Raw genomic sequence first — 25,060 nt, 5'->3', positions numbered from 1 at the left:
GGGGTTATCTTATCTAACTTATATTTTTAAGAGTATAATATTGATACACTAACAATATAAAGAATTATATATTATCAGTGCATCATTTATTTTTCATTTTGATTATTTTTTCTGAAAAGTTAAATTGAAAATGAATGATAGATAATATAGTGACAATGTAAAAAACTCTTCAAAGCCGCTTTGTCAAAGAGATCCTGGGCCTCCTCACCGGTGACTGTTTCCTCGAGTGCCTCAGAACAAAACTCCATCCCCAGCTCATGCAAGTCAATATGAGCATCTGGATCAATACCAACATGAGAGCGGAAAAGCTGAGCAAATTCAAACAACCAATCATCCATCTCCACTTCCTTGCATTCAGTAGCTTCTGTGGCAGAACCAGGCTTTTCCTTCGGTGCATCTTTCTCTATCTTATCAGCTTCAGTGTCAGGGGCCTCAGAGAAAGATTCATTGGGTGATTGAGACTCACTCTCAACTTCCTTGATCCCATCGCTCTCCACAGGTTTTTCTTCCTCTTCTTCCAATAAAGGTGGCTCCTGCTCAGGACTAACTTCAACGATATTTAGTCTCAGCATCCCAACTGAATCACTTTTATCTGCTTCGGGTTCTTTCAGGAGATGGCTATCCACACTACCTTCGGCCAATCTGAGTTCATCCGTAGATGTTATAGTCACCAAATCACCGTCATTATCCTTATACTTGATCAGAACAGACTTTGATGATGGAAATCTCTTGGTCACTAATTCTCGCAGCACTCTAAAACTGCAATTCACTGGCATCTCAGCAAGCCTGATATCATGATCATAAACAAGTTTCAAAGGTCTCAACCGAATTACAACCTCTGAGTGCTGAACATTTGCTGAATGAGACAACAGATCCTTCTGGTTTCCCTTCCTTGGATTAGAGGTATTAGCGGAGCCACTTGAGGGTTTCAACGAAAGTTTTGGAGACTGTGACTTGTTCTCATGACCATTTTCAGATGATAAAATAACTTGGGGCTTCTCTGGCTTGTAATTAGGTGACACAAGCAATCCAGTAGCTGCACTTGCCCCCTTCTTAGGCCCTGGTCGGGCAGGTAAAGATGGCCCTAAACCAGCAATTGGAGCACCACGAACCGCAGAAGCACCAAGGGCAGCAGGGGAAGGGCGACTATGAAGGTCCTGCTGAGCTTCCTGGCGAGTTCCCAACGCAGTCCTCAATCTCCTAGCAATCTCTAAAGCATCCCCGTGATTAGGTTCAACTCCCAATAGCACTTGCACATCAAGCATAGCCATCTCATACTTCCCTACAGCCTCAAATGCCCGAGCCCTCCGAATGAGTGCCCTAGCAAATTGCGGCTGAACCTGAAGCGCCATGGTGCACTCGGCAATCACAGATTCATAATCAGTAGGTTTCATTTGCATCAAACAAGCAGCTCTGTTGCTGTGGAAAACAGCCCTATCAGGGTGGGTCTTAGGGGTTAGTTTTAGGGCATTCTCATAATGTTGTAGGGCACCAACAAAGTCCTTATTCTGGAACTTTACATTTCCCACTTCTTTGAGCTCATGGGCTCTCTTCAAAAATATTGAGGAATCCAAATCCACACTACCATTAGCAATTGGAGCAACTGAATCATCAACAGAAGCTTGGTTTGATTTTGAAGCACTACCCTTTTTTCTTCTACCCCCAGATTTTCCCATTTGATATTTATTTCCCTTATTCACCTAAATTAAAATCACCTAAATACTCAACTAAATTAAAATCAGTATTTACCTATAGATATATACCCATTGAGGGTGAGAGGAACTTACAGGTAAGAAGCTGAAAGATAAGGAATTTCTGCGAAAAAATGAAACTTTCTTTGTGCCTGCGATTGCCCAATGGAGAATTGTAGAAGATGGGGGAGAAATGGTGAAGGTTCAGTTAAGGAATAACGTTGGGTTTTGAGAAGTGATATCGTTAGGGTTTGAAACCCTAGATATGAATCATTAGCAGATTCAGCACCCGAAATCGTGGTGGGCCTTAGAGGCCCAATGCTTAGGCCTCCCAATTTTATTGGCTTTTTTGGTACATTTGTTTTGGTATATCCAATTTTATTGGATTGCTAAAATGTTTATATTTATATTATGTTTTTTTTCCTGAAATCATATTTTAACTTCCACTTTCAAAATTCTTTTTTAATTAATTAATTGCATAATAAAAATGTTTAGTTAATTTTAATTATTAAAGGTTTGTTTACTTGATGAAAATTTAAGTTATAAATCCTATAGTGATATATGTTCAACTCTTCTAACTCACCATAATTTTATTAAGTATATGTGAAAGTAGTTTTTCACACTTTATAGTTTGTTTTAGGTTACTAAATAGTTTGGTTACATGTTAAAAATTCTATTTTTTTTAGTTTAGTGTTGTTTTTTCTAAAAAAATTATTGGCACGAGAGATAAGATATAAGATATAATTTGGATAACATATTTATTTTGTCATACAATTTTGCTCAATGCATATGGAAAATTTATGATAAAATTAGATATTTGTAGTTGTGACTATTTTCTTTTTCAAAAAAACTATGATCATATTTAATGTCCATAACACGTCTAAGAAAGTATTGATATATTCAATTACTAAATCATCATCTACACAAGAAAAAAGTGACACAAGAATTTGTAAGAAAATTTGGCATGGTATTTTATTTTCATACATCTAAAACCCCAAAAGAGGACAGACAGGTTCATTGATTTACGACTGGATCCGCGAAAATCTCCATTACTCACAGACCAGTCATTTTCCCCCACTTTTTCACGCTTTTGGGCCAAACAATAACTGCTTCCTACTCACTCCATGTAATATAGAGTATAGATTTTCTATTCCAAAGTTTATACTATTATAATGTGTTTTTTATTGGTTAGAAAAGTTTATACAAATTATTCCGACCAATAAGATGTGCTTCATGTAACACATCATTTGTTTTCGGAAATCTCTTCCCTCACATCATGGGATCAGATTTAAATAATTATTCAGAGGGGTTATCTTATCTAACTTATATTTTTAAGAGTATAATATTGATACACTAACAATATAAAGAATTATATATTATCAGTGCATCATTTATTTTTCATTTTGATTATTTTTTCTGAAAAGTTAAATTGAAAATGAATGATAGATAATATAGTGACAATGTAAAAAACTCTTACACTGTCGTTATATACATATTTTTCTCTATTTTTAAATCATCAATTTTGATGCCTGAACGTTTTCAATTACAAATTATATTTATTTTTTATTTTGTGTTATTTTTATTTTATTAGAAAAATGTATATATTAATTATGTAACAATTTTTTTTACATAAGTATATTAAATATTATATTTAATTATTACTAACTCTTAAATATAAGTGATATAAATAAACATAAATGGTGAATAATGTAGATTTTATATAAATATTACACTTATTTTATTAACCCTAGCGTGTTGACATGCACTGTTGTGCTTGTCAACCCGCTTTCCTATCGTTTGTAATGTATAGTTTATATTTTATAAATTCAAATATAATTTTTTGCGCTAAATTTATTGTTGAATTTATTGCATTGATCTAATATTGAATTTTTTAAATACACTTTTAAAATAAGAAGATAATAAGATAAAATAAGAAAATAATATTATATAGTTTTTTTTGTATAAATAAAAAAATATTGAGAGCAAAATAGGAAAACACAAATTACACCATGATAAGTGGTTATTTTGTGTTTTCCTTTTATTAATTGTATAGAAGTATAGATATGATTAAGAAATTGAAATTGTTAACGTTGTCATGAGGTTACCTGGCCATAAAAGCTAAGGTGGTCTATCAATCATATGATCCACATAGTAAGCCATAATTTATTTTCTTACTAAAATACATAAGATAAAATATTTGAATAATACATTACTTATATTTATGTGTTCCTACAAGCTACTTGATGATGAATCACCGCAACCTTTTAAAATAGTTTGGGAAGGAACATTAGAACAAACCTTGAAAGAGCAACGACCATCAAATTCTTCATAGCTAGATTCAAATTTCTCATTCATCATCTGGTTCTATCTTATGTGGTTTCACCACAGAAACAAGCTCCTTAAATTTCAACGCATATGGCAGATGAAAGAGGAAGCTTGTTACAAATGAACAAGGAAACAGAAGATGTAGCACAATTGAGGAGTTTCACATCATACCTAAGATGGGTTTACGTGGACCAATCAAACCTATTCAAAGCTGGTTTATCATGGTCCGTGTTCTTCTCTTTGGCTTATGTTGTTCCTATTTTATCTCACGTCATGCTTGATTGTTCTAAAACAACATGTGATGCTGATCATAGTCGACCCTATCACGTGCCCGTTCAGATTTCTCTCTCTGTCTTCGCTACTATCTCTTTTCTTAGCCTCTCTGATTGGGATCGCAGATATGGTTTCAGGAAGTTTCTCTTTCTTGATAAAGTTTGTGATGAGAGTATCAAGATTCAACGTGGATATTCCCATCAGATGCAGGTTAATAATGTTATTTTTGCCTGTTTTTATTTTATTGTTTTAAATTGTGTTTGTGACTGCGGAATCCGTATTATGTATATATAAAAATTGAAACAACACCCGAAAACAAACTCGTAGGAATGCATTGGACTGTTTTTTTTACAAATTGAAACAAAACATACAAATTTTATGATTTTTAAACAAAGAAGAAGATTGTGAGAGAAATTGATAGTATTAAGGCATTATTTTAATGAACAAAACTTACCTTTGATGATTATGGTGTTATTTCACAATGAAACAGAATATGTGATATGATCCTTTGATGATTAGGTATGATACATTAGCCTTCAAAAAGATACTTTTAAAGTCAATTAGCTACAAGAGAAACAATATAATAAGTGCATGACTTTCTTATCTAGCCTTGTAAAGTTTTACTTAGAACTTAGAAGAGATAAAGACTTAATTTAGTACTGTGTAAGCAAAGAGAAACAAAAGCAGAAATAAAGAATTGAACTCCTTTACTTGCAGGTTTACAACTTAAAATGGAACATGACCATGATGTCTATTGAATGCCCCCAAACATAAAAAAGAACATGTAAACAATTGATGTAATCTTATATGACCAAAAGAATGACTCTTTTCTCTTATTGTTCATAATTGTGATGCGTGATAGCTAATAGTTATTTGGTCTATTATCAAATACCTGTCACTGATTGTTATAAACACCAACTCCAATCAATAGATGTTGCTGGGAAAATCATTTGTTGGAGAGTAATTTTTAAATCAAATCTTTGAACATTTAACATAGCCAAAATACACTATTGCATCTGATTGATCACGATATAACTTGTTCATAACAAAACAAATTAATTTGTGCAGAGAACAATGAAGCTCATCTTGCTTTGGGGGCTTCCTTGTTTTGTAGCGGAATGTGCCTATAAGATATGGTGGTATGTCTCAGGAAATTCGCAAATACCACATTATGGTAATCCATACATGAGCAGCATCATTCTAAGCACACTGGAGCTATGTTCGTGGCTTTATCGAACCTCGATTTTCTTCCTTGTGTGTGTCCTATTTCGGCTTATTTGCTACCTGCAATTACTCAGACTAGAAGACTTTGCTCAAGTTTTTCAGAGAGAAACTGAGGTGGAGTTAATCTTAATGGAGCACCTAAGAATAAGAAAGAATCTGCGCATCATCAGCCATCGTTTTCGCGGTTTTATTTTGGCTTCTCTGATTTTGGTGACAGCAAGTCAGCTCAGTTTTCTGCTTGTGGCTACAAAACCTCATGCTGATGTTGATGTCCTTAAGGCGGGAGAGCTTGCGGTAAAGCTTCTTTCACACATTTAAGAAAATGAGACTTCTGCTATCATTTACTTCAAGGAAAACGCTGATCTAACCATTTTTACTCCTATTTTATATCCATTGATTAAAAGAGTTTTGTTAAGCAAAAGGCTTTTAGTGATGATTATAAAATATGTGTGAAATGTGTTGTTGAAGAAACTAGTGGAGGAATATCATTGCTCTTGCATCAATATGTTTATGGGTAAAATTATGCATTACTGTTTACTTTTCACTTTAGGTGCTTGAAATTGTAACTCATAACTCCCCAAAACTATAGTAAAAAGTCTAAGCTTATAATTTTTTGTTAGATTTAGATGCTAGTTTTCATGTGTATGAGAATTATGTTAAAAGAGATCACATTCAAACTTAGAATGTTAAAAATAACATGAAACATAGATATACACATTTAACCATCATTTCTGTTACATAAAGTTCTCCTGTTTATGTATGAAAAAGCGAAAATAAACAAAACTTGAGGGAGCAATGCGTAATTCACTCAAATGTTTAATCTGTTGATGTATTAGATACTTATATTAGAAAGTAATTAGGCTTTGTCCAATGTTGCAGTTAGTCTCCATTACCCTGGTGAGTGGCCTTTTCATACTCTTGCGAGGTGCAACCAAGATCACACATAAAGCGCAATCCATTACAGGCCTTTGTGCTAAGTGGCATATATGTGCCACTATAAACTCATTTGAAAATGTTGATGGAGAGACAACAACAGCATCTCAGGTAGTTTCACGCCAAGCTACCGCTGCTACTTGTGGATCATCGGATGATGAGGTAGGAGACGAGGAAGATGAGTTGGATAATACCAAAATGCTGCCAATTTTCACCCATACCATCTCATTCCAAAGGAGGCAAGCTTTAGGTAAATGGGAATTTTTTAAAGGCATTTGTCTTAACAAATTATTTGTGTAGTTGTGTTTGGGCCTAAATCACTATCTTTTAATACAGTGTCATACATGGAGAACAACAAAGGAGGAGTCACAATGTTCGGATTCATGCTTGACAGAACTTGGCTTCACTCCATTTTCGCCATTCAATTGGCGCTCTGCCTTTGGCTACTTAACAAGACTATTGGTGTTTAAGAGACAGAGGGGAACTGCTGAACTTGTGATCCACCTTACTTGTTCATTGTATGTTTTGCACTAGTCCATTTGGATCTTATAGTTCTGGTTATGATCTACAAATGGTAAATGATAAGTTTGCTCCATATGTTGCTGAAATTATTGTAAATATCGCTGTATCTCCATCTCCTACTATTCAATGGGGGAATCCTCATATCGGATAACTCATAGTACATTGATGTGCAGAGCCAGAAACTCGCTTTTGGTGGTGTATACTATATTGTATGGCTATGATGCTAAATTAAATTTATTTCCTCTCTTATACAAGTACTATATGAAAATGTCCAAAGCTACCAAACAGTGGCAAGGACCAAACATTTGGTAATGCTTCTTCTGTGTTTTCCAATATAAAGAAAATTACAAGAAAGTTGTTAGTGTTAACTACTTGGTAAGACTTCAAATAGGGTCAGCCATGAACTGGTACAGAGGGAACTATGGGAATCATGCAGCTTCTGACAAAGCTAGACTCCCACATTTGATGAAATCATTGCTAGATGAGAGTAACTTGTCTTTAAGATATGAAGGTTTAGTTGGAGTCAGATTAAAATGTGATGCTAAGTGCTATTATTAGCCTCAAAGAAAATACCCCAATTAAGAGTTATAACTTTTGATTTAGTGCTAAGCATTTGATGCACAAGTGGTGTTAGAGCATGTCACCATTTCAATTCCCTGAAAATAAAGTTACATATCTATAGTTTTGGTACAACAATAGCTGCTTCATCATTCAACTAATGATTACTATCTCTTAAGACAAGAAAATTGGAGACAATTACATGTAAACATGTATCTTTCATTGACAATGAGCTTAGACAAATATAAAATGGCCAAATTGTCTCCAAAATCCCTCCATATTGATCTTCCTTCAACCTCAATAAAATCTACATACATTCCAAATTAAAGGGTGCACATCTGCTGTCACACACTAGTGCTACTCCATGTGTCATGAAAAAAAATATATTTAAATTAAAATTTAATTTTTAAGTGATTTCCTTACCAATCACAAGGTCATGACACATAGAATGACACTAAGTGTGAGACAGCAGATGTTCACCCCAAATTAAGTATGATCACGCACCATCAAAAAGTTTGCCGGAATATAATAATACAGGTCTATTAATTAAGAGATAACACTATCTACATAATACTTGCATTGAACATGAAAAAGTTTAAACTAGGCAAGTTACATCAAACTGTTTATTGCAGAAGTGACCGTATATATAAGAATCTCTCATCTTTTTACCATTATTACATTACTTCAATACTATAGGTTGAATATATCTATGAAAAAGTAATTAACAATGATATCACTAATAACGTTATTATCAAGTATACTGATGCCTAAACAATTATAGGAAATAATATGGGGTTAGACACATCATCAGTTATTGGATTACATTTACTTTTTCGGTTTTTCCAAAAACATTAATTTGTAATGACTATGATTAAAGAATTCTTTATATTTATTTATGGACCTGATATAAAATCACACATATTTTTTGGTTAAAATCACACAATTTTCAAAAGACTAAAAACGGGTTAATTCTGCCGTACTTAGGTTGGATTCTTGGTATTTACGGAATATGAAGAATTAATTTGAATCCTAATAAATAATCACATTGGGAAATGGGAAGAAAGATGGTGAACTATTATTTCACTCCTAAAAAAAATTCTCTGAATAATTTCTACCGTCCTTTTATTTAGAAAAAATAAAAAGCCTTTTTTATACCATCATTTATCTGGGCATTGAAATGCATTTGCATCACATCAATAATATAAATATTACATTTATATAATAAAACTAAGTAATAATAAAAGGAGTTAATTACTTTCATTATACTGACTACCCTTGTATGAGAAATAAATGTCATCTTTTAACTAGAAAATGTGATAAATGCAATTAAGTTTAACTTAATTGCATTTATAATATTTTTTGTTCAAAAAATCACACTTATTTCTCTTGCAAGGTGGTCAGTATAATGAAAGTATAAAAATTAGGGTTTGTACATATGTAAAAAAGTGAGGAGTGGTTTGTGTAATTTCGCTAAAACTCAGGGTTTGTCAGTATAAATTATTCTAATATAAGAGAAAAAATGTATGCTTAATGGTGTATCATACATCATTCATTACCTTTTATTATCATTGACATCTCTCATTTGTAAACTAATCTTTAAAATTTTAGTTTATTACTTCTATATCAGATTTATAAGTTGATATATCATTTTTTTTTTCTCCTCATTTTAAATACTATTCTGTATCCCAATTGGTTTTGATTCACTAATTGATTGAATTGGAGAACATCATTACATTGTTGATGGGTAACTGAAAATGATTTGTGTGAGAGCGTTTTACATGCTGTTGGGCCCCACTCTCAGAACACCGCACCATAGTGGCGCTCAAATTCAAATGTTCAAATAAAATTCAAAAACAGAAACGTAAATAAAAAAAAAGGAATCCACTATAAACCACTCCCTCCTAGTCTCGCATTAAACCACCATTAACATTGAAGGGCCCACTCTATAATACAACAAAATTCTAATCACGATGCCACGTAGCGTCATTATCAAGTACATGATGCACATTGCGAAGTAACCTTTCTGAACTTGGAAAACAAATAAAAGGAACACATTCTTACTACAAATTCAAATTCAAATTACAAGTTCTCACAAAAGATGAAAACAAATTCCAAAGAGGAATCGAAAACTTACCAGGAATGGTTCGATTTAGCAGATTCAGGTTAATTTCATTAACTCTTTACTTAAGTTAACTAACGCTACTACACTACACTACATGTTAACCAAAACGATTCGTTTTAATTGTAGATGGAGATGGTCGTATCAGTGGAAATGAAGCTACCGATTTCTTCGCTCTTTCGAACTTGTCTCGCTCTCAACTTAAACACCTTTGGGCTCTCTCCGATACCAAACGACAAGGTTTCTTGGGTTTCAATGAGTTTGTTACTGCAATGCAGGTTCTATTTTACATTTTTTTAATTTTCCATCATCCATTACTTCATATCCGTATCTAATTTGGATTTATCATAAACTTCTATTTTGATCCGATTCCTGTTATTATGTTGAATAGCTTGTTTCGTTGGCCCAAGCTGGTTATGAACTCAACTCCGATATTCTTCGAACTCAAGGTAAATTTCTCTTTACCGAACTGAATTGATTGACTTTATTTGAGAAGATCTTAAGAGTGCTCATGTGATTTGAGATTTCATGTTATCTATATGTGTTACTATAAATGGTACATTAGAATATATAGAAGGACTTGATGAATTTTGTAATAATAATAACGATTTTAAAATTCACTTGTTTTCAATTAGTTTTCCTTATTTCATTTCTATTCTTTGCAGTTGACAAGGAAAATGTTAAACCTCCCGTAATGGAAGGGCTTGATGCATTATTAGAAGTAAGCTGCAAGGTGGTCAGTATAATGAAAGTATAAAAATTAGGGTTTGTACATATGTAAAAAAGTGAGGAGTGGTTTGTGTAATTTCGCTAAAACTCAGGGTTTGTCAGTATAAATTATTCTAATATAAGAGAAAAAATGTATGCTTAATGGTGTATCATACATCATTCATTACCTTTTATTATCATTGACATCTCTCATTTGTAAACTAATCTTTAAAATTTTAGTTTATTACTTCTATATCAGATTTATAAGTTGATATATCATTTTTTTTTTCTCCTCATTTTAAATACTATTCTGTATCCCAATTGGTTTTGATTCACTAATTGATTGAATTGGAGAACATCATTACATTGTTGATGGGTAACTGAAAATGATTTGTGTGAGAGCGTTTTACATGCTGTTGGGCCCCACTCTCAGAACACCGCACCATAGTGGCGCTCAAATTCAAATGTTCAAATAAAATTCAAAAACAGAAACGTAAATAAAAAAAAAGGAATCCACTATAAACCACTCCCTCCTAGTCTCGCATTAAACCACCATTAACATTGAAGGGCCCACTCTATAATACAACAAAATTCTAATCACGATGCCACGTAGCGTCATTATCAAGTACATGATGCACATTGCGAAGTAACCTTTCTGAACTTGGAAAACAAATAAAAGGAACACATTCTTACTACAAATTCAAATTCAAATTACAAGTTCTCACAAAAGATGAAAACAAATTCCAAAGAGGAATCGAAAACTTACCAGGAATGGTTCGATTTAGCAGATTCAGGTTAATTTCATTAACTCTTTACTTAAGTTAACTAACGCTACTACACTACACTACATGTTAACCAAAACGATTCGTTTTAATTGTAGATGGAGATGGTCGTATCAGTGGAAATGAAGCTACCGATTTCTTCGCTCTTTCGAACTTGTCTCGCTCTCAACTTAAACACCTTTGGGCTCTCTCCGATACCAAACGACAAGGTTTCTTGGGTTTCAATGAGTTTGTTACTGCAATGCAGGTTCTATTTTACATTTTTTTAATTTTCCATCATCCATTACTTCATATCCGTATCTAATTTGGATTTATCATAAACTTCTATTTTGATCCGATTCCTGTTATTATGTTGAATAGCTTGTTTCGTTGGCCCAAGCTGGTTATGAACTCAACTCCGATATTCTTCGAACTCAAGGTAAATTTCTCTTTACCGAACTGAATTGATTGACTTTATTTGAGAAGATCTTAAGAGTGCTCATGTGATTTGAGATTTCATGTTATCTATATGTGTTACTATAAATGGTACATTAGAATATATAGAAGGACTTGATGAATTTTGTAATAATAATAACGATTTTAAAATTCACTTGTTTTCAATTAGTTTTCCTTATTTCATTTCTATTCTTTGCAGTTGACAAGGAAAATGTTAAACCTCCCGTAATGGAAGGGCTTGATGCATTATTAGAAGTAAGCAGTGTTTTCTTTATTACTTATAGATCAACTTATTTATTTCTATTGATTATTTTCCTTATTGTTTTTCTTTTTTATTCTTCCAGAAAACAAAGAGTTTAGCAATTAATGCCCCAAAGTCTCCACCTGAAGTAAATGGTTAGATATATGAATTGTTTTTAAAATATCTCATGTTATTGTTTTGTGTATTTAATATTTGGTTGAAGTATTTAATTGATGATATGTAGCGACTGCTCCGCCTCAGAAATTACTAACTAAACAATGGTTCAGTTCAAAGTCTTCAAAAAAAGTAAGTCCATTATATAGTATCAGATTTAGAGTTCTTACTTTGTTTTGATGAAATTCAAATGTCCAAGTTATATGTAATGTGCAGCCATATTATGAATTCCACTTTGTTCTGTTAGTTGTTGGCAAATCTAGTTATATAGCTCATGAATATGTTCATTTCTTTTTATCTGATAGTCTTATTCTTCAGTGATTAGAGTCTAGAGATACTTGAAGCTCATCCACAATCATAATTCCTTTCATCTCCTGTTTATGTTCAATGCTTTTATGAGTCAAATCATGTGTTACGAAACCTATATAGGAGAAATGTGACTATAGGGTGATTCTACATTAAAAAAAATTATGTGTTTTTGTGATTGTTCTCAATTTTATTTTGATGCTGAATATATTCTAATCATATTAGTTTGCTTTTGCTTAGTTACCTCTGAATTCAGTTACATCAATAATTGATGGTTTGAAGAGATTGTATATTGAGAGGTTGAAGCCATTGGAAGTCGCTTATCAGTACAATGATTTTGCATCTCCATTTTTGGTAAGTAGCATTTGCATCCAATGTATACATAAAAGATAATTTTATCAGCTAGAATTGGGAGCTTGGAACTTGCTCTGTATAACATGTCTTCTTTATGTAAAAATATATTTGATTTCTCATTTTCAGACGAATACTGATTTTGATGCTAAACCCATGGTCATGCTTCTTGGTCAATATTCCACCGGAAAAACAACTTTCATAAAACATTTGCTAAGATGTGATTATCCAGGTTGGTTAAGCTGTGGATGATGTTTTAGTGGCAACATTGTAATAATTCCTTAATTCATGAAATTGATGACATGGACATGAATTTCTAAGTTTACCTTTATCTGCTTATAACCACTTTTTAACTTTCTTTTTACAGGAGCACATGTTGGACCTGAGCCTACAACCGATAGATTTGTTGTTGTCATGGTACAAAAGCTTATTTTTGTTCTTGTATTGCATTGAGAAGTCAATGAAGTCCTAAAGAAAAATATTTTCTTTTTTTGGTGATAGAAATTAGAGACCATTATAGTTGTTATAATACTTATCTTCAATAAACTGTGTTGAAGTTATGCTTTGTTTGTGTGCATGGAGCATGCTTCTAAGCTGAGCATTTTTTTATTTATAGTCTGGACCTGATGAGAGGAGTATTCCTGGAAATACTATTGCTGTTGATGCTGACATGCCTTTTAGTGGCCTAACAACATTTGGAGGTTCATTTTTATCAAAGTTCCAATGTTCCCAAATGCCACATCCAGTGAGTTTTATAATTGTCTTCAATTCCAATGACTATCATTTTTTTACTTGAATTTGAAGTGATTTTTTCCTTTTAGCTGTTAGATGAAATAACATTTGTGGACACTCCTGGTGTCCTTTCTGGAGAGAAACAAAGGACTCAAAGAAGCTATGATTTCACTGGTGTTGTATCTTGGTTTGCTGCAAAATGTGATCTCATTCTTCTCCTATTTGATCCACATAAACTTGACATCAGTGATGAGTTTAAACGTGTAATATCATCTCTACGTGGCAATGAAGACAAGATTCGCGTGGTTTTAAATAAAGCAGACCAAGTTGATACTCAACAAGTAAGAAACTATCAAAAAAATCTAATGATATATTATTTGTTTTCTGATATCTTGTCTACTTACATTCCTGGTTGTAATATTGTAGCTTATGAGAGTTTATGGAGCATTGATGTGGTCATTGGGGAAAGTTCTAAATACTCCTGAAGTTGTGCGTGTATATATCGGGTAGGTTCATTATCTTTCAAATATGTCTAATGATCCACTACTTTATAAGAAATGGCTCAACTCAACCATTCTTTTAAAGTTAATATCCTAAGCATGATGATGACATAATTGTTGGATGTGTGTTTATTTAAGTGATGTTTGTCACGAACATTTGATTTCCACCAATTCACTTCATTTTAGTGTATTGCTCCTCCAAATAATTGATCTTTTGTGGTTGAAAATTTATATGCTACTTTTTCTTGACTTCACAGATCATTTAATGATAAGCCAATGGATGAAGATTTTGTTGGTCCATTAGGACTGGATCTCTTTGAGAAGGAACAAAGTAACCTGCTTGCAGATTTGATAGATATTCCAAAGAAGGCCTGTGATCGCAGGGTATGGTCACTAATTTCAAATTAATTGTGTGACCCAGTGGTGTGAATGTGTGGATTTGGTTGTATTACTCAATTTTCATGGTTCAAAGTTTTGAATGTCCTTATTGGAATGGTGCAGATAAACGAATTTGTGAAGCGTGCTAGATCTGCTAAAATTCATGCATATATAATTAGTCATCTTAAGAAGGAGATGCCTGCAATAATGGGCAAAGCCAAGGCTCAACAAAGGCTTATTGATAATCTTGATGAAGAATTTGGAAAGGTATCTTCTCCTTTGCTTCCATTTACTTTGCATTTGGCCCCTATATGTCTCAGTTACTAATCATTTGAATTCTGCAAAACAGGTTCAAAGGGAGTTCCATCTACCAGCTGGTGATTTTCCCAGTGTAGAGAACTTCAGAGAAGTTTTAAGTAGATATAACATCGACAAATTTGAGAAACTCAAGCCGAAAATGGTTCAAGCCGTAGATGACATGCTTGGATACGAAATACCAGAGCTTTTGAAGAAATTCAGAAATCCTTATGATTAAATTTGAAAAATGTACAAGCATGCATTAGTTGTCAACTTGTCATTCATATTTACTGAGCTTAAGATTCTGATGTTTGAATTCATTGTTAATGGTGAAAGTTTACTATTTCAGTGTTAATGGTTTGTATTTCAGTGTTTAAAGTTCGTATTTCCAAAAAAATGCACTCCGAAGAAGTAGAAAACAATGATTTTTTGCAGTACCAAATACCAAACGAAACATCATAAACGATTATAGGTAGCATAACTAGCAGGTAATAGAAAAAATAAGTTACTTTTGATTTTAAACGAACATCTGCACATCTAGTAGCGTGGATGTGGTAGCATTTTTGGTGTACAAATTTTACAAGTGCAAACATAGGCACTGCACAATATATTTATCAACTTATATGAATACAAATTAACCCATAGTCGAATAATATTTAACAATGAAGCTACATTCTGGCTAGAATTAACTCAATAAGAAAGCAACTACTTTGAACCCCTTACTTACCTATGTACATAATAGAAAGATAAGCAGAAATGGGATAATGCAACTAGCATGACATTCTTAAACTGGTTCTAGTTTACCTTTGTGGATCATTAAGGTCATGTTAATCAAATCATATTCTGATCATTAAGACAAGCTCTTGCTCCTCTTCGAAGCCAACTTTACATAAAAACTTGCACGTGGAAAACACTGATTCTGCCGTGTAGGATTTCCCCATCAGTTTCTGCCATTTCGGTATAGTGATACTGATTTCCAAGCAAAAAGGAAGCAAGATACTAAACAGGAATGACATCGGAATTTTGATTATCCTCGCATGTCAAGACAAGACCTTCAACGTAGGTTGGTAAAAGGCCGCGGAACCATTGACAACCTGTTGAAACAGGCTCTGAAGAAGGAACAATCATGACCACATTATCATGTCGGCGAACAACTCCTATGACACTAACAGTGCTGCCTTCTTTGATGTACCTGCATTCCCCAAATTTATTCTCTATGCACCATTGATCAATTCATAACAAAATTTTAAATAATAATTGAAGTCTTTTCCTAGATTTGAGTCAGCGGGGATAAATCAATGTCACTCTATTCTCTCATATTGTTTGTTCGTGCATTTAATTTTTTTTTACAGAGACGGAAATTGTTTTAAATAAATAAACAGGTTAGGATCATGACAAAAATAATAAACAGAATAGTGTTAGTCCATACCCTTCCTTGAGGCGCATTATACGGTCATCATTAGAGAGTTTACGGTCTGCAAGCCAGCCTAAGAAATTTGGAGATAACTCTTTGTTACCCTTTGTTACATCGACTACGGTAGTTGGTTCCACGAAAGGAGCAACCTTGGCGCCATAGCCCGCTTTCACTAGTGCTCTTAACCCAGACTGGAAGTCTGATATGTAAAAGTCTGCTATGTATTTCTGAGCATAGAAAATAATAAAGTTGTTATTACATAGGGTAAGAGAGACAGCGTCACTATATACAAACAATAGAAAACATGATGAAATGATTTGCTCATGTTGAAGAACATAAAACATTTATAGCATGAGCACGGTATTGACTATGAACCATGCACTCAAAGTTGGCGTAGTAATTCAGTCAGGTGCTGAACCTAACATTAAGATTTAAATTCATGAAATTGTCTTTGATCCCATATCAATAAATAAAAATCATGAATGAAGTAGTTGAACAAACTAACCTCAGAGTATCTAGAACCCCAAGAGAAGCAACGGTGTTTAGGATTTGCTGATTTTGCACCCAATCCTTTATACTCATATAATTCAGTGGAAACATATACACATCTAGGCACTCTTTGGTAGGATGATTCCAAAGGAATACTGCCACAGGTTACAACCTAAGAGAAGAGACAGAATACACATCAAAAATTATAAAAGTCGTGCCAAATCTTTTCTTACTCACTAAGGTCAAAACCCATATTTTCATAGAGACACACGTACATTATTATCACACCAAACATTCGTATTCAAAATTGTCAGGAATTATGATTAAAACAATGTAGAATATAACAGCCTGACATATCCCCAATATCTAGTACAAGACTTCGCTTTACAGCTTATGCAAATGACAACCAAGAAACCTTAAATGCTGTGCAATTCTTTAGCAACATCAACTTCCCTAAATTAGTGACGATTCTAACACCCGAGAGCAGGGTATATATCATCATATATAAGAAGATGAAAACATGAATGTCAAAATCACAAGATTTAAATATTGCTAATCAACTAAATTACACATTTTAAAATTGATCTCTACGTGACTTCATATTTTGAATTCGTTGAATGATTATCTTATTGCCAATGTTATTGAACATTTCTCGCTCGATTTAAATATTGCTAATCAACTAAGTTATTGAACATTTTGAATTCGTTGAATAATAACCATTTCTCATTCGATTACGCAACCTATTTTTCACAATCTCCATAGCTGAAAATGCTCTTTCTACTCTTGTTGTAGTAATAGGAAAAATCATTGCTAACTTCAAAGGAAGATAAACTAATGGGTAAACAATGTGTCTTCTACTTTCAACCATCTTCTCTAAAAAATTATTGATTCCTTTCAAAGAAGCGAAATCAACATTGCAACACATATCAAAGATATAAATCTCGAGTTGATTATCAAACATCACCAAATCAATTGAACAAAAATCATTGGATAGAACTTTGCAAATTCAATCAGTTTTGCCTTATAAAACTAGAAAACAACACATACAAAGAAACAATTGAGTATTTGTCTCATTTTGGAGTTCCTTAAATTGCATATTCACAAAAGTATAAAATAATTCAACACGATAATGATGCTCTTTTGTGATAACATGCGCTCTGCCTCCACGTCGTGATTTACCATGAGGAAAAATGTCGACATTCATATGAGGATGTCAATATCTTGCATATTGCAAAATAAGATTACCTCTTGCTATAAATATTCTCATCCATCATTCTTCATAGTGTGTAATCGTTGCTTTATGATTTTAACCAAGTTCATATCCTTAATGATGTATTGATCTTTCCTTTGCAATGCTTGTGATAATTCATTTGAAACACCCAAAATATCTTTTATCACGTGCATCATAAATGCAAATTCAAAATCTCCACTCAAAGGTAAGATACCTTTAGCTTCAGCTCTTATTTCCGGAGTTAATCAATTTTTAATAATTTCAACAACATCACATATAACAAAATACATCAATATCAAATTTATCAAAGTTGCAATATGAATCCCAACGAGTATCAACAACTTGCTTGAGACTAGTTTCTTAATTCAAACTTTACCTACTTAGAATTTCTCCTTTTCCCAATGCTTTGTAGGTATTATATTAATTTTTTTTATAGCACTGGCATTGCCCTAAATACACATGTATTCATGATTACATGTGCAGTTCTTGTGCCTACCATACAATGCAATTCTTCAGAAACATGATTGACAACCATTTTTGTAACAACTAACTAGGCAAACAACTTCTAAGAGAACCCTAACCTTCATAGAGAAGCATATGCAATCCCTCCTTAGCCTACCATACAATGCACATTAAACATCACCATCCCTAACTACCATCTATGCTGAATTCATAGGGTCAAATGGATCAAAACTTCATTTAAGTTTCTGGACTAAGAAAGTGAATCTCCATCATGCAAGTTACCCTCAAGTTTATTTTGTCAAATTAAATCAAAAAAGCAAATATCCATACAAAAAATACAACTATACTAGCTTCAGACTATAAAAAAAAAGTAGCTCCAGTCCTTCCAGGTATATTTTTTTTGGTACTACCAAAGATATCCCTTATCCTTTTGAGTAAAAAACTAATCCTTTCTGAGTGTGTGATTACCCCTCTCCCAACAAGTGTTGTTCCTAGGAATTAAATTATTGACCTTTTGGTGATCCTGATAATCGAGTGGGGCCTTACACTATTAGATCAACACCTTGTTGATTCCGGTACTGATATTTGACACTACATCATTCATCCATTATATAAGACAATTACAAAAGATGGGGTCATAGTCAACATAACAAATCCATGCAAGGCAAGTATCAAATCACATACCTAACAATAAACTAACCGAAAAAACAACCAATCAACCTCTCCACTAATTGAAACAAGGATTATAAATAAGTATAAAAGCAAAGATTCACAATTAATGAGTCATTAATTAATAATATGATTACCCAAAAGAAGAAAGATTAAGGAAAGAATATTACCCCAGTAACCTTAATATATTGTCCATCAATTGCACCTCTTAGTTCAGCATCAGGGTACCTTTTCAAAAAACCCAAAAGCCCTCGTCTTCCCCAAACACAGTTCCAAACAAACAAAACCACCACCGGCACAATAACCGCTCCGAGCGCCACCAAGATCACCGCTTTCTTCACCGCCACCACCAGAAACACCCCAACCAGCAAACTCATTACGACAACCACCAAAAAAACCCACATCGCCGCCCTTGAAACCTTAAACCCCACCTTCACCTCCTCGCTCAGGCTCGTCACGCTGGAACCATAAACCAACTTCCCCATCGAACCGGTCCGGTCCAAGTTCCCCGACCGCCTCCCGTCACCGCCGGAAATCTCAACCGGACCGGATCCTATTGGACCCGACGTGAAAAGTCCGGTTGGAAGAGCCATCTGGCCTGAACCTGAAGATTTTCGAGATAAAGGACCCAACCCACTGTGCTTTATTGTTGAACCCGAATTGGGTCTGGATCTAACCGACCCAGTGTTTTGTGAAGGTTTGGTGCTTGGGTTTGGATCGACGGTGGGGATTTCGAGCATTTTGCCTAGCTCGCCGGACTTTGAAGGGTCGCCGCCGGTGTACGGTGCTGAGCGTGATGACATTGTTGGTTGGCGGTCTTTGGGTTGTTCGGGTCGACCCGAGAGGTAGAGTCCGCTGCTGAGTTGATGGGTCGGGATTCGGGTACCCATTTTTGTGTTCAGTGTTGTTTATTCTTCTTGTTGGTGTTAGTGTTGTAACTTGTAAGTGAGAAAAGAGAACTAGGAAAGTGGAGCAGGTTTCAATGGAATTGCAAAAATAGGAATGGTGTTTCTCAATTCACATTTATATCTTTTATTTGGAATATAGTTTTTTTTACTACCAATAATATTTATTCTTTTTATGAAAATGAACTAATTCATTTCGAAATTTGTAAATGTTTGTCCTAATAAGTATTACTTCTAGAAATTAAATTCTTAACTTTTTAATCATGATATATACCACTAAATTAACACATTTATTTGGAATATAGTGACAACATGAAAGAAATTTTATAGATCTATTAATTTGTGTATAAATTATTTTTACTATGAATATATATAGTTTTTACACTAGACCAAAATATGTCTTTTAGATGTCTGAGAAGGAAGAGAGTATGAATAATTCAATATTATATTTCCACTTTCATGTGATCATGTCCCCACTTTCTAATTTCTTTTTCTTTCTGTTCTGTCTTTCACTTTTCCTTCAAATGCTATCAAACATATAACACAAGATTTCTTAAATGTTAAATCCACCTGATTTTTTTTGCTTGGAGCAAGTGAATTCATTTTAGTGTTGGAAACGTACAAAAATACTTTTTAAAATCTTATTTAGTAATTAGAACAACTTTTACGAAGATAAATTAGGATAATATAGAATCAATCTTAAGATAGCAATAAATAAAGGATGAATGCATATGATTTAATGACTATATGTTTCTTGATGCTTTATTAAGTGAACTTTCCTTTCTTAACTTTTTGTTCGTATGTGACGTTCATTCTTCATTTTTAGGCAGCTTTAGCTCTTAAATCTTTTCTATAAATTATAGTCTAGAATGTACAACATGAGGTAATGTGGTATGCTATATCTGAGCCCGTCTATAAAATCTAATAATTCCATTTTCTATTTATACTTCATTCTTATCATCATGTCCATCAAAATCAGATTCATTAAGAAGAAAATAAAATCTTTTTTATAATCATCTTTGAATCAAAACAATTAAAATATATAGAAGTATGTACTGTATGTTAGACTATTTTAAATTATCTTAAACTAAGATACTTTTTTAATATAATGTAACAAATCTATTATATAGAATGCTTAAATATTTTCTAGATATTATTTACAAAATATTTTAAGATATTTTAAGATACTTAAATGTATGAGTATAATATTTATGGATCATCATGTAGTGCCAATATATAAAACTTATTTATAGGCGCAGTATATATATATATATTTCTCTAAATATATTCTAATAAGAAGAATGTTCAATTTAGTAAGATTGACACATAAAAATTGTATCAAAATCTTGCTGAAATTTTGATGTCACTCTCACAAAGTAATTAGCCATTAGAAGAATAAGGTCCGTTAGAGAAAGTGGCCTTATGGGTAGGTCACTTGGTCCTACTACATAAGATTCTTCATTGTAAATGGACAGATTTTCCCACCTCAACCATGGTGAGAATGTATATTCCAAATGGGCCTATCACACAGTTAAAAACTAATGCATCAAGTTGCATTTTTGGGACCAATCCCAGTTATTCACTGCTAGTACAAGTAGATCTATGATTTCCATCAAGTGTCCACAATTAGAAGCCAACTTCTTGTGTTATCCACAACAAGGGTACAAAGAGCATTCCCTAAAAACAGTAAATAAGACCCATCTTCCCAAATACATGGTCCCCATTCTTTTCTACTTTCCTATCATTAGATAGAGTACATAAGTTTAAGTGTAAGTCTATTACAATTTTATTTCCGAAAACACTAGTCGATATTTGATCCGAATAATTTGTATAACTAAATGGCGTACTAACAATTTTATTTGTTTTGCTTTTCTTTTAAAATTTTGGTTTCAAATTAATTAGTAAATCACCTAGTAATATTTTTGGTTTCAAGTCACATCTTGCTATTTTACATAGGATTTAATAATTTAATATTAGATATCAGTTACTTTTAGTTGGTTTCCCGCCAAGCTGATGTGGCACGTGGAGGATAAGAATATTAAAATTAAATCCTCGTCCTCATGGAAGTCGGTGAGAGATAGATGCGGCTCAATGATTTCCACGTGGACAAAAATATCCTTTATACAAACATGCCCACGTCAAAGAAAAAGAATATATATATATATATATATATATATAAAGAGTTAATTACACTCACACCTATGAGTTTTAGTGAAATTATATAAATTTAACCGTCAATTTTATACATATACACAAACCTCTTCTACTTTTTATACTTTCGTTATACTGATTATCCATGTATGATAAATAAATATAATATTTTAAACAAAAAATATGATAAATGCAATTATGTTAAACAAAACATGGTATATTGTGAGGAAAAATCTAAATAATATACAAATCAATGCTTTATATTTTTTGTTATAAAATGCATCAACAATTCTAAAGAGATGTTGTTTAAATTGCTCTTATACTATATCGTAACGAACCAAAAATAATAAAGAAATATCAACTCATATATTATTTGGACTTGTCTCCACAATATACTATGTTTTGTTTAACATAATTGCATTTATTAAATTTTTTGTTTAAACATTGTAATGAAAGTATATTAGGAGAATACGTAGATGTAGAAAAGTGAAGGATAATTTGTATAATTTCACTAAAACTCAGAAAGTGTCGGTATAATTTACTCCATATATAATATATTGATTATTCATATTTAATTATTATTAATTTAAAAAAATAATTTAAATAAATGCTAGATGGTATAAAATTATATATAAATTTTTATATTAAAATTGCATAAATATTATACTCATCATAATACATAATTAAACACTTCTTATCTTCTTATATTAGATAATAAAGATAAGTGTTCTGAGTGCATCAAAGTTGTTTATAATATATTAATAAATTAGAGAAGCTTGAAGACCTATTTAGAAATAGCATTTGAATATTTTAAATCCCACCGTTTTCTGAACTCCTCGGAAAAAAGGGAGGTGATCTTTTGCATTATGAAGCTAATTATATATATTCCCATAACATTTGGAATATACATCATTTATCCTAAAATGCTCTCATTTTCTCTACCAACTAATCAGATTTAATCATGTTATTTAAAAATTACATATTATTGCTAAGTTATTTCACAAACTTTAATACTGAGAAAACTGATCTCTATTCTAAACTCTTGTATCACTTTTCTCTCACTCTTACATGGAGTTCATATAATCTACTCAAAAGGATTTTGTACACCCTATACTACAGCATATAGTATATATTATACATATCATAAATAATTGTCTCTTGTTCGTGTGTCAGAAGCACCATTATTTATATTTATTTGTATCTTCTTCTCTCTTTCTCTCAAGCTTCCAATGGTTGTTTGCAATATAATACAGGTATAGGGAGCAATATTTTGCATTACTATAATACTGAGCAGCATGAAAAACATCATGATGTTGAAGACATAAAAATGCAAAAATAAAAACTAATCAGTGTGACTTAATTATGTGGCAAATTTTGTGGAGATATATATCATACTTTATATATATATATTATACATGTATATATATATATTAGAGGACACGTGTTGTTTGTAAACTTCTTTTTTCAAATTATTGAAATTTTAGCTACTTTATGTAAACATCAACATAGGAACCAAGTTGACCCTATATAGATCTAGCGTGGTATTGTGTTAAATTTGGTTCATTCGACTATGATAAGTTTTTATCACTGGCCAGTAGTGAGGGTCCCCTATAACTTCCTTCTTTTTAATTTTTCTTTAATGACCAAGATTTTCTTCTGTGTTAGTGTCACTGCAATCTTTATAAATTGACAATTCCTTTTATGTGGAAAATGCTACAATGCACCCCAAAAATAGAAAATACAGTCATCATAAAAGGGTAAAAGCTAAAAAAAACAATTGAATAATACGAATTGCTTCTTTCTTAATTAATAAGTGTTTTGTTATGTATTCATATATTTAGAAATCAAGATAACTTTTATTGCTATTTTGACAACTCTATCCTTAGTTAGTATCAAAATGATGAGTAAAGAATAGTGAATATAATTATTATAAATAAATTAAAAAAAAACATAAGTTGAATAGAAATATATACTCCAATTATTTTAAAATAAGTGTAAAAAAGAGAGGAAACACATATTAAAAAATGTATTTAGTTTTATTAACATTCAGATTTTATACTCTTTATGTGGTCAATTATTTTGAAATGAATGGAATATTAATTTATGTGCTAGAACCTTCAAAGACAATTAATTAGAATATATGTACAAATAATTTTTCCACCCATTAGACATATTCTAATGGAATGAATAAAAATGAAAACATGCCATTTTTTTTAACAAGTAAATTTTTTGAAATCAATAATTTAATAAAAAAAAAAAAAGGTATGTCGTGTGTATGAAAAGTATTATGTTCACGGAAACAAATTCATTTCCAGAAAATTTCTCATAAAAAACGATTAGTTTTAAATTGCAGACATGTATATAATTTTTGTACACACAAAAAACACACCAAAAATCTTAGCCATTTGGATCTTTTATTGGATCAACCCAAGTGTTTCTGATCAAAACTTTCTTTTGTGGTGCAATATGTTTGGGCCCAATTTGATTCACAATATAACAGTAGCACAAACAAAGAAAAGGAAAAAAGAAAGAAAAAAAGATATAACATTTGCTGTCCCAATAATTGTATGCAACTTTTTGTGGCATCAATTAGTCAACAAAATAGAATTTAGAATCATTTAAATTTAAAAATTTAATAACTTAATATTTTTTATCAATCAAATACAATAAAACTTGAAGTCACACATATGATAGAAAATTAAATAAACTGCTTTGGTTCAGTTTCTATTGTATATTTGCATTCCCTACAGCTTTCTATGTAAATTATGATGCAATTCTTTTACCGATGTAAAGTATGAACTTTTCTACTATATTGCTAAACTTATTTAATTCTATTGAATTTGAAACTTCCTTATTTTCCAACACCACTAACCTGGGAGGGAAAGGTCATTTTGCACAGTAATATTATGTTTATTATTGTAGATTTTTACGAGACAAAGCTATTAACTTTAATAATTTGATATTTTTGTGCCAATCACAACAAATTATACAATTTTTAGGACACATATTACTGCAATCAAAGACATGTGTGATGAGGGGAAGTGAAGCATGAAGGATTTCACTTGTGTACAATTTCATGTTACACTTTTCAGCTGGTAATGACTTAGATCTGTACTTTATAACGGGTTTACATATGTTGTCTCGTTCCTTTGTATCACTTTATATATCATGAGATACGATTGATCAGAAA

At 32.2% G+C, this 25,060-nt stretch overlaps 4 protein-coding genes across 8 annotated transcripts in view; 2 read left to right on the top strand and 2 right to left on the bottom strand.

Annotated features, from left to right (window-relative positions):
• The window catches only part of LOC109329206 (HSP-interacting protein-like), a 26,273-nt gene extending 1,213 nt beyond the window's left edge, over positions 1–25,060 (bottom strand). The window contains exons 1-3 of the mRNA XM_019562876.1: positions 25,048–25,060; positions 23,746–23,751; positions 167–1,700 (exon numbers count right to left, since the gene is read on the bottom strand). Of these exons, the coding sequence (XP_019418421.1) occupies positions 167–1,676 (1,510 nt within the window). The 5' untranslated portion in view covers positions 1,677–1,700; positions 23,746–23,751; positions 25,048–25,060. The remainder of the gene's footprint in view (positions 1–166; positions 1,701–23,745; positions 23,752–25,047) is intronic.
• On the top strand, positions 3,940–7,064 carry LOC109329660. Its single transcript, XM_019563378.1, has 4 exons — positions 3,940–4,499; positions 5,358–5,807; positions 6,393–6,696; positions 6,783–7,064. Exons 1-4 carry the CDS (start codon positions 4,107–4,109, stop codon positions 6,914–6,916), a joined length of 1,281 nt encoding a protein of 426 aa, XP_019418923.1. The 5' UTR covers positions 3,940–4,106; the 3' UTR covers positions 6,917–7,064.
• On the top strand, positions 9,547–14,918 carry LOC109329658 (EH domain-containing protein 1-like). 4 transcript variants are annotated; one of them, XM_019563374.1, is made up of 15 exons: positions 9,547–9,688; positions 9,775–9,923; positions 10,037–10,094; positions 10,311–10,366; positions 11,915–11,957; positions 12,065–12,117; positions 12,532–12,645; positions 12,772–12,874; positions 13,010–13,059; positions 13,259–13,387; positions 13,464–13,715; positions 13,801–13,880; positions 14,132–14,258; positions 14,376–14,519; positions 14,602–14,904. In XM_019563374.1, exons 1-15 carry the CDS (start codon positions 9,625–9,627, stop codon positions 14,785–14,787), a joined length of 1,608 nt encoding a protein of 535 aa, XP_019418919.1. In that variant the 5' UTR covers positions 9,547–9,624; the 3' UTR covers positions 14,788–14,904. The 4 variants fall into 4 exon arrangements, with proteins under 4 accessions (XP_019418919.1, XP_019418916.1, XP_019418917.1 ...); XM_019563371.1 differs by having other exon boundaries at positions 11,915–11,966; positions 12,056–12,117; XM_019563372.1 differs by lacking the exons at positions 9,547–9,688; positions 9,775–9,923; positions 10,037–10,094; positions 10,311–10,366 and adding exons at positions 11,006–11,147; positions 11,234–11,382; positions 11,496–11,553; positions 11,770–11,825 and having other exon boundaries at positions 11,915–11,966; positions 12,056–12,117; positions 14,602–14,918.
• On the bottom strand, positions 15,142–19,809 carry LOC109329659 (uncharacterized membrane protein At1g16860-like). Of its 2 annotated transcripts, XM_019563376.1 has the most exons (4): positions 18,985–19,808; positions 16,469–16,624; positions 15,979–16,190; positions 15,142–15,741 (listed from the first exon to the last, which is right to left on the bottom strand). In XM_019563376.1, exons 1-4 carry the CDS (start codon positions 19,702–19,704, stop codon positions 15,549–15,551), a joined length of 1,281 nt encoding a protein of 426 aa, XP_019418921.1. In that variant the 5' UTR covers positions 19,705–19,808; the 3' UTR covers positions 15,142–15,548. The 2 variants fall into 2 exon arrangements, with proteins under 2 accessions (XP_019418921.1, XP_019418922.1); XM_019563377.1 differs by lacking the exon at positions 16,469–16,624 and having other exon boundaries at positions 18,985–19,809.

The sequence above is a fragment of the Lupinus angustifolius genome, chromosome LG16 (genome assembly GCF_001865875.1).
Source record: "Lupinus angustifolius cultivar Tanjil chromosome LG16, LupAngTanjil_v1.0, whole genome shotgun sequence".
Taxonomy (NCBI): domain Eukaryota; kingdom Viridiplantae; phylum Streptophyta; class Magnoliopsida; order Fabales; family Fabaceae; genus Lupinus; species Lupinus angustifolius.
The sequence above is the reverse complement of the archived record's forward strand: the minus strand, read 5'-3'. Positions and strand labels throughout refer to the sequence as shown.